Consider the following 10,381-nt stretch of genomic DNA (forward strand, 5'->3'; position numbering starts at 1 on the left):
AGTGGGTCAAGATGTAAAAATCCAATAACAGACCATCCTTGAAGGACAAGAAAGAAAGACACCTGAAGGAAGTGGGGAGAACAGACCGACCCATCCAGAAAAATATCTATAACGTCTGGCAGAAAGAGAAGGGGACAGATGAGGACGAAAGGGAGAGCAAAACCAAAACCAGAAGAACATGCAGATCAGGACGATGAATCAACTGAAAATAAGGTTTACTTATACTATTTCATCACTATCTGCTATCCCCAATCTTTGGACTTGAAAACTGCATTTCATCAATCATGCTTACAATTTTGGGGATCAAGTACAGACTCCTAGTAAATCAAATGAACCACCAACAAATCTGCCAAAAAACATTATATTGGCTGAAGCTCCTCTAGAATGGCATCCCCACAGGGGGGTCTGTTTTATCATGGCGCCGCCTCTCCAACGCTGCATCACCGCATGGTAAGGTGGTTGGCGTGCAAAAGTGTGGCCAAAAGTCATAGTCAGACCTCAGCTTCTCAGCGACCTCCATGAAGTCTGTAAATTCGGTGCCACTGAATTCTGTGAAGATTCCAACCTATAAAAAAGCTCAAGAGGATCACTTGGCCTGCTCATCATAATACAGATTAAGTAACTACTGAATAAAAACAGGTGAAATTTTTGAACTGGAAGCTTACAATGTAGGTCTTCTTGTCATCGAAATCGGTCGCAACATCTTCCGGAGACTTTAGCTCCTTGGACGCAGGGCCAACCTGCTTCCTCAAGTAATCCACAATACCATCAGCCTCCCTAGGGCCCTTGTATTCCTGAATGTTCTTCCCCTGGTTCCTGAAGATCATGATGGTTGGGAAACCTTGGATCTCGTACTTGGTAGCAAGCGGCTTGTTCTTCTCCTCGTTAGCATCAACCTAGCGAGAACAATCGGTGGGTCATGTTTGCTAAGTGCCTGGGCCGCCTTATCATACTGAAACATCAAAGAAAACGCAGCTTAGCATATGAGATCAAACCAATCAGAACACAGCCCTTCTGTAAGTAAAGGGGGTGACCACGGGATAGGAGAAGCATTACATGTGGAGCAAGGTTCTTGCAGTGCCCACACCTGCAAATTCGATTCGACCACATTAGATATAACAATTAATAGAGATCATGTAACGATAGCATCAGTAAAAACACAGAAGTAACAAATCAGTAAGGTTGCAAGTGCCAAGTGCAGGCCTAATATTGTACATGTGACAAGAAAGAAAAAAAAAAGAGCATCACACAGACGTCAAAATCAAGCATACCAACCACAGAAAACGAACAAGATATTAAACCGAAATATAATGTCACATGGTCACACAGGTATAAAGTAGCACTGCACTTAAACTGCACAACACTGAAGACTTCAATTCAAATATTTTTAGATTTAGATATTAGGTGTATGAGTAAAATGTAATTCTAAAAATGCTAAATGGGCAAGCCTAGTTCAAGAAACTAGATTGAAACTCACAAAAAACTGAGCCAATAATTGAATACCCAACACTCAAGGTCTCATGTATACAAGCAGAGGTGGAAACTCTTTAACAATATATAGCACCCAGAGGAGAACAAAATCACATTACTAAAATAAAACACTTCAGGCATCAGCGCAACATCATGCTAGCAGGAGCAAGCTCAAGTCGATGGATGCATGCCCTGAAAATAAATTCTACTCGATTTGAGGTTCAGAGTTCCATTTTTCCCTTCAAGGTTCAGTGTTTCAGACCTTTTCTACATTCTGCTGCGTGAATGCATCTTATCTGGTAGAGTACCAAAATTACAATATAAGCTTCAGGAACCATGTGGCACAACAAATACGAGTACAACCTAATTGTGATGCACAAGAACATATCACTCCAATGGATTAACCATCACTCATTGAACTGAAACTAATAGGAACATTTATACTGAAAAAACAGACACTCGAAAAACATAACAACTGAAACTAAAGAAGATGTACGTGTAGATGATGAGCAGGCCTTAACAAGTACTCCTATCGCGCTCGTGCGTGCTCTATAGAGAAGGACGCACGCACGCTGGCCTCTACGGAGTGCAGACTGCGGCACGGGGTTGCAGCGACAGCATGCCTTCCTGCTCGCCAACGGTCGAACAGCCCTAGAGAGATGGGCCTACACCACTAAACGAGGTGCAAAAAGCCACCGCCACCCCACCACGCCTTGCAGAATGGATTCTAGCAGTAGCTCACGCTCACTGCAAGCTGACGGAGGCACGAGATGGGGCTACGTGAATCATATTACTACATTACAAAAAAAACTTGCTCAGAAACTGAAACTGAAGAAAAAAAAGAAATACTAAAACTGAACCACAGACAAAACAAACAAATCAAACTGACCCTATTGGAAATCAAACTCACCCTTATCCAAAGTCAAGAAAAACACAAAGTCCATCATGCTTGATAATATAGTTCTGTATCTAACAGTTCAGGGTTCTTAATATCTCTGAATGTAGCACTGTCAGAGGTGGCATCAGACTGCATAAACACAAATGCACATGCCTGAATGCATCAGTCTGGCAGTATAAACCCAATTGTCATTTAGACTAACATTTGGCAGGGATGTATTTTCATTTATACTGCATAAACCCAATATTTCAACTTGTGAGATTTCAGATGTGCATTCAGTGCTGCTGCTGCAACATGGACATAGGACAAAAATAAATCATGATGCTGCTCCTTCTATTCACTACATCCGTTGCTTGCTTACGAATCATGGGAGATAGATATCCCCAGGCAAGTGAAAGAGAAACCTAAATGAATGGTAAGAAGACGAAGCAAGCGGACCTGTAATGTGAAGAGGCGGTCGTCGATCTGGACCTCCTTGGTGACAAAATCCGCACTGATGGTGGCCTGGTTGCTGAACTTGTTGTTGACGTAACTGCGCACACCAAACCGAGGAATCGGTCCCCGATCGGTACTGAAAATTGAAAACTGAAATCTGGACTGAAAATTAAATATTCTGGACTGAAAATTAAATTGAAATCTGAACCAAAAAACTTGCAAACAAGAAATTAATATTCAAGAATTAAACTAAAAATAGGCTACACTGAAATTAAACTAAACTTGTTGGACTTCAACTGAACTTAAACTAAAAATGGGTTATAAATAACTTAACCTGAAATTGAACTGAAACTAAAGTAAAACTGAAAATAAATTCTACTGGAATTGAACTGAACTTTCTAATCCTTTGACAATGGATGTCGTCACTAGATACCCTGAAACCTAAACTAAGACTGAAAAAAAAACTAAAATAAAACTAGAGTAAACTAATAACTAAACTGAAAGTGTCAGGTAATAACCAGTGAGACATAGATCTTAATGGGCCGAGCATCCATGAAGCTGAAGCTAAAAAAGGAAAGTACTAGAAGGAACTAACAACCATAAAAAAACAAGCACAACAGGCAAGCATGCAATGAATTATAAATGTAGATTGCTGTATCAAGAAAGTAACATTGCACAGGGAATGAAAAAACACACTCACCTCAGTCAGCAAATACTATGAATTTTCTCGAACGCACTGAACCACTGTCATCCTAATGTACTTATGAACAAAACTTAAACAAAAATTCTGCTTGTGGGAGCAAGGGCTAATTTCTGGCAATGAACTAGACAGAGAGAGGCAACATGCCACTTTGGACTAGAGACAAAATGAAAAGAACAAAGTAAAACTGTTGCTGAACAAAATATATATGATGCACCGGCGCCTACAAAAAATAAGTAACATACGAAATAGTAGTATCAATTGCTAAATACTACTATATAAGCCATATTCACAAATTTGATCCAATGAAATGAAAGATAAAAGCAAATACTCATCATGGTTCTCAACATTTGGCAGCAGTATATCGGCAATGAATTATTTGTCAATATAATGCATATATAGGTAGCTAATCTCACACACACACACACACACACACACAAAAGCACACCACACAGGAGCGCACAGCACCAGCAACGAGAGACTGCATGCGGAGAGTATCTCAAGCAAGCAGAGGTGTACGTCAACCCAGAACCAGTAGTTGATGATCCGCAAGCTCATGCTGCTACTAAAGCTGATGACCGATGATTTCCTCTCCTTGTTTATTTATTCATCCTCTCACACACGTACAGTCACAGCAAAGTCTCGCTCACGAAATGCAATGGATCGGATAGCAGCGCAGATGCCGAGCACACACAACTAAACCAACATCTTTGGCACACGAAAAATCAAGCAAAAGCAGCAGACGAGTGCCAAACATAAAACACTAAAACTCAATAACCTGAAATACTGAATCGGGATGGGTTCAGTAACTACAACTGAAACTAGAATACCAAAAAAAAAAATCCAACCCACCGTGAACACTAAAAACACTATAGATCCGAGCTAAGTGGACACTAAAAACAACATAGATCCACAGTAACTTAGAGCACAGCACACAGATTAGGGGTATGAGCATCAGATTTTTTTTTTTTTTTTGCATAATTCAGGGGAGGGAGAGAAGGCATGAGATCGTGTTAAAACTACCTTTACAATCCGATGAATCAAGAACAATAATATGCAGAAACAACTGTCTGATTGATAGACGACTGAATAAATTTAAGGAAACTTTGCCTGCTCATGGAAAACCAAAACCGTTCAGAAAACAAAAAAAAGAAAGCAAACTACAAGCACATAGGATTCGGGTAGGGGGAGAGTACCTGCGCTGCGAAAACAAAAGCACAAATGAACTCTCAAACAACGGCGCGGGTTAGAGGAGGCAAACCAGATCTTCCACCGGACGATTTGGGGAAGGAGATGAATCGACAGACACCAAAACCAAAACCGGTGATAAATCGATTCAGAGGATAGGGGAGAGGCGCTACAGCATAGACACTACCCCGCGGCTACAGCCAAAAGCGGCGCATCCCACCCGCTTCTGGAATCTGGAAGATGAACAGGAAACCCAAGGAGGGAGAACGACGGGAGCGGGATGGATACTTCGAGAGAGGAATAGAGAGAAATGAATAAAATAACACAAGTAGCAAACGAAAAGAGTCCGCGGCCGAAACGCAATAGGCACGGAGTTCGAAAAATTTGGGTACCTGGATGTATTCAGACCCGATTAGACACAAAGCCTTGAACAATAATAATCAGACTCAACGAGAAACTAGCCCACGAAGACAAACCCGCCCACAAAATACACAGAAGCCTTGTACAGAATAATCGACTGACGACAAAACTAAAAAACAGCCGATAGACGGTTAGAAATTCCGCTTAGTTTTATAAACTTTTTCATCGCAAGTCTGTTTATACAGTTGCACAGTTGCGTTTTTCGTAATGTGCTTAACAAAACGACTTCTGTATTGTTGGCTATTCTTTAACGAGAGTTTTTTTTTAACTACACTTTGAGTACTGATTTCATTTATTATTGTCTCCACGAAAATTGATATCCTCGCAATAAAAAATAATATTCATTTTGTTGCCACATCGAAGCGGCTACTACTAAATAGTGAAGTTAGAGCAAAACAAAAGAGGGTGCGTGTGTGCATTCACGATGAAATTTTAGTCATTGATTCTCTATTTTGCCATGAGTGCAAGTGCACCTCATGAACTGTAGCCACCTTCGCCTCTAGTGATGCTCATTGGAGTTGTTACTTCATCTAAAATTTTATCTGACTAAGCTATTCATATTATACCTCGGCCTTCTGGATAATGGATCCATAAGATTATCGATAATGCTTGGCCACGGGCGTTAACCCCACGAGCACCGCGCCTCACTTTGCTTCGCCGGTTCGGCCCATGCTGCTCGCTCCCGCCTACGACGCGCACCTCCTCGGCCTCTTACCCAACCCTCAACGTCGTCGGGATGCCTCGTAGCACCCGCCCCTACCAATGGCCACTGGGCGCACGTGTCGGGGTGCCTCAAGGTCGTCTCTGGCCGAACCAAGAGCACCCATGAGTGCGGCCGGATGCTAGTAGCGCTCGCGCACCGCCCCTCGTCGTCGGCTCCCAGCCTGACGGCCAAAATCAACCGACCCATGTCTCCCCTCCCCTATGTTGTAAATGTATGTTTCAAGTGTTTCAAACGTTTCAAAGATATGTTGCAATTGTTTCGTAGGGATATTGCAAAAGTACAACAGAGATGTTGCACATGTTGCAAGTGTTTCAGAGGCATGTTGCAAGCGTTTATTCCAAATGGTTTATCTGTTCCAGACGTATGTTACAAGCGTTTTGATCTGAATGTTGCATATGTTTCGCACATATGTTGCAATAGTATGTTCTAAATGTTTTGTCTGTTTCAATCATATGTTGCAGCAAGTATTTTCATATTGCAAGTTGCAAGTGTTTTATCTAATGTTGTATATGTTTCACACATATTTTGCAATTTAGACGTATGTCTCATTCAAGTGTTTTATGTTGCATGTGTTTCATATTGTTCAGAGAGTCACGGGGCATGGGAAGTGATGGTGACACGGCACGTGCACCATGAAATGGGACGTGGCGAGTCGGAGGCCGGCGGACGTGGCACGTGGTGCGCTAGGGGCCAGCGGTCGAGGCGTGACAGGGCAGGGTGCGCGTGCGGGGCTGGGCGCGGCGAACGGCTAGACGGATGGGGGCGTGTCGAATCGAGGTGGACAAGGCAGACTGCGCGTGCGAGGCGAGTTATCCAACGCGCGAGCTTAGCGGCTGTGATGGGGTGCGCGTGCAGGGCGAGGCGAATTAGCAGACGGGGATAGGCTGCACGGGTGTCAAACATGCGTGTGCGTCCAGACGTCCAGACGCTAGTCGTACCGTAAGATTATAATATAGAGTAATAATGTGCATGTAACTTAGACAGCTTGGCCGCTTGTGAGTGCTGTGCATGATGGGGCTAATTGGAGCACGGCCTCCTAGACAATGCCCGGCCAGGCAACAGGCGAACGTGTAGAGACACTGTCTGGCCCTAGGGATAAAAACGGATCGGATACGGACAGATATCACTGATATTACATTTGTTTTCATATTTCTGTCCGGATTCAGATTCGAATACGGATAGTGTCAACTATGTCGGATAGGATACGATTGGATATCGACATCATAAATATGCGATTTGAGTATCTGGACTTGGATACGGACAGATCTCAACCCCTCTAAACGGATTCAGTTTCGAATACGATCGGAAAATATCCGTACCGTTTTCATCCCTACCTGGCCCAGGTAGTAGCCGTCCGCCACTGTCAACCAAACAACCCTGATGATTTCACCATACCAATGCAACACCCTAGTTGCCACTTGTCACTTTCGGACTTTGACAACATAAATGAAAACAGAATTTTAAAGTCTAGAAAGAAATGAAGAACTTGGCAAATTAGTTGATTAGAGTTCGTCCGCTTTAGATATTTTCACCAAGAACGAATGGAGGATCAATAAAACAAAACTTTGCTTCTTCTTCTTTTTCCCTTCTTTGGTTCTCTTTCCCATTTTTTTTATCAGCTGGATTAGCAGAAAACCATGTAGGAACTTGTAATATTAATGATGCATAAAAGAAAAAATGAAGAATAAAAACATGATTACATTGGATATTCATATTTCCAAACAATGTTGAACATCTACAATTCTTGTCCAACCTAACGGCTATATCCCTAGAATACTTAAGGTATAAAATTGTCTATATATAGTTAGATCATGCTATGTAACTACAATCCAAGTGGCAATCATGCCCAACCTTCTGTTTTCTTGAGACCATGTCTAGCATTCGTCTTGAGTCTTTGATCTGGCCCCTCCTCTTTTTCACCTCCTAGCTCCTGACCTAAGGATCGAGGCCGAGTTGGAGGCTCTGATTAAAATTTTTCTTTGGATAAATTTTTTTGAAGGTCAATGGTGGGGGAGGATCCCCACCTGAATATCGTTATTGATTGATCACTTTGGATAAAATTTTCAGGTTGAGGTTTTGGTTTTCGGTAGTAAGGTTTACTTCAAGCCTTCATCTTGAGCTTTTGCACAAAGATATCCCTTTAAGACCTCTCTTATAGGATATTTTTTAACCCCTACAAAATACAATATAGAAGGAGCTTCACTGCAACGAGCTTGGAGGGAGAGGGGCAAAAGGTGTCGGTGCAGAAAGTGACCAACTAGTGAATATTTATAGTTTTACCGTACGTTGTGATCGGAGGTGGCCTAGCACTCAATGACACAGGATTTATACTGGTTCAGGCAACGTGCCCTACATCCAGTTTGGGTCGGTTAGTGACTTTATTCCTGAGCCCAGGTGCTCGAAGTTTGCTGTGGGGTTACAAACGAGAAGGAGGAAGAAGGGGTGTACAGGAGGTCCGGTCGGCTCCGGTCGGAAGGGCCGGGAGCGACGGGAGCTGCGCTATGAGTAAGTGTTCAAGTGTGTGCTTAGAGTCCGAACCCGGCGGTTCTATGGTCGTGAGCTAGTGAACTTGATCGGTGCTTGTTATCTTCAAGAAGGGCTCTCTTTTATTGGAGGGGGTGCGTCCCCTTTTATAGATAAAGGGGATGGCCTTACAAGTAAGAGGGTGAGGGTACGTATGCTACCGAGCCTTGTTGCCCACGCCTACTGAGCCTTGTTGCCCACACCGGTGGGTACAAGATAATGGTAGGCGCCTACAACACTGTTGATGTCACTGTAGAATGTCAAGGAGGTCGTGCTGCCTTTTTCAGGGATGGTAGACGTCGGTACCTACAAACACTATTTGATGCCTGAAGGCATGTGAGGGGTCTCACTATGTTAACTCGGTACGGTAAATCCCGGTGCCCATACCGCTATCGATGCCTAGAGGCACTGGGGGGCCTTACCGTATGGGTGTTCTAGCAGTGCCTATAATACTGTAGAGGGAGATGTCGGTGCCTACAATACTATTTGTGTTAGGGTGGCTGCAGAGTACTGTTTTGTGCAGGGTATGGTCCCTAGTACAGTGGTATTGACTTGTGAGCCTTGCCTTGCTCTTCTCTGCACGTCTCCTGGTTCCTATCGAGTGGGCGTCCCTGGTCGGATGGCTCCAGTTGGCTCTGAGTGCACCGGTCGGAGAAGAGCGGTGAGCAGGGTTCCTCCAAACCTGGGTCGGAGACGCGGGGTCGGAGTCGGAAGTAGTGTTTTTGGGCCAGGCCTTCCGATCGGAGAGGCCGTCTAGAGGCGGCTGGAGTCGAAGCGAACGCTCCGGTCGGAGAGGTGGGCCGAAGTAGCCGACGAGTGGGCGATGTTCCTTTTTGGCTAGACCTTCTGGTCGGTGACTGGGCCGCCCTTTCAGCCTATCGTTTTAGACTCTAGGTCGAGCCTTGGCGTGGAAGTCGGTCCCCGAGGGACCCCGAGTTTTATGAACTCGACAGGAGCCTGATGAGGACATTGCCACGCTGGACACACCGACGCCATGGTCTTCCCCAAGTTGCAATTCGTTTCCAACTCAGCTGCCACGTCGTTCTCGGATTCAGCAGACACGTCGTCACTGTTTCGGTCATAACTTCCTCATACGACATCGAAACGGGCCGTTCTTGGATGCGTTGGAAAGGGGACGACGATGCCGTCGTTTTGGATCTAGTCCCAGCTCCAGAAGGTCCGTGGATCATTCTGTGTGACCACGGCAAGGTGCTGTGTCACCTATTTGGGCCAACTTGGCCATGTATCGTGTCGGGCCTTAAGCCCAAGTTGTGGGCGCCCAACCCCTGGCCGTCCCCAACCCTAGGTCGAGTCTTAGACTATAAACACAGCCGCCACCGCTGCTACACAATTGGATTTTGTTTAGAGTTTAGTTTTTCATCGAGAAACTGAATCGTTCATTGTAACTGTGGGGACAAATCCTTTTACAGTGATCCAGGGCCCCCGTTCTTGATCTCCTCCACTGTGTCGATTAGTCCTTTGGAACCGAGTTCTTGAACCCTCTATTGATATTCGCGTCATTCATATTTGCAATTTCAGATTGCGTGTTTTACCTTCTTGCTTGTGTTCTTCGATTCGCTTGCAGGAAAAGCCTTCTTGGCGAGGTCAATCAAGTTGTGCTTGGTTGATAACCAACGGAGCGGTGGTGTAACGGTTGTAGGGTTTGAATCGTGTCTGATTTGAAGCCGGATCGCCAACGTCGAGATCTCCACAAATCGAACTTACCGGCTACCTCTCGGAAGATCGGGCCTATACTCATCAATTGGTATCAGATATTTCAGGTTTACCGCGAGGTATAATCTCGTTTGCCTTAGATTCATATTTGTTCATTACCTAGAGTCCACAAAAAGCCCAAAAATATTTCAATTTCCGCTGTCCTATCGCCCTTTGTGCCTTTGCAATTTCGTTTCAGATTCGTGTTGTTGAGTTTGTGTCCGTGGTCGAGTCTTGTTGCTGGTTTAGGATTGTGTTCGTGGTCGTAGTTCAATCGCCCGTTGCTGTGATTTTGTTTTCCGCCGCTATC

At 44.3% G+C, this 10,381-nt stretch overlaps 1 protein-coding gene across 1 annotated transcript; it reads right to left on the minus strand.

Annotated features, from left to right (window-relative positions):
• Positions 1–200: 200 nt before the first annotated feature.
• Positions 201–3,024, minus strand: LOC136526157 (protein disulfide-isomerase-like). Its single transcript, XM_066518922.1, has 3 exons — positions 2,807–3,024; positions 666–896; positions 201–565 (listed from the first exon to the last, which is right to left on the minus strand). The coding sequence occupies exons 2-3, from the start codon at positions 825–827 to the stop codon at positions 380–382; spliced, it is 348 nt and encodes a 115-aa protein (XP_066375019.1). The 5' UTR covers positions 828–896; positions 2,807–3,024; the 3' UTR covers positions 201–379.
• Between the last annotated feature and the right edge of the window lie 7,357 nt (positions 3,025–10,381).

Source organism: Miscanthus floridulus, chromosome 2 (genome assembly GCF_019320115.1).
Source record: "Miscanthus floridulus cultivar M001 chromosome 2, ASM1932011v1, whole genome shotgun sequence".
Classification (NCBI taxonomy): domain Eukaryota; kingdom Viridiplantae; phylum Streptophyta; class Magnoliopsida; order Poales; family Poaceae; genus Miscanthus; species Miscanthus floridulus.

Coding starts and splice junctions, on each gene's coding strand:
- LOC136526157 (XM_066518922.1), bottom strand. CDS start 827: ATGATCTTCAGGAACCAGGGGAAGAACATTCAGGAATACAAGGGCCCT. Junction 566..665: donor ATGACAAGAAGACCTACATT/GTAAGCTTCCAG, acceptor GCTTTTTTATAG/GTTGGAATCTTCACAGAATT.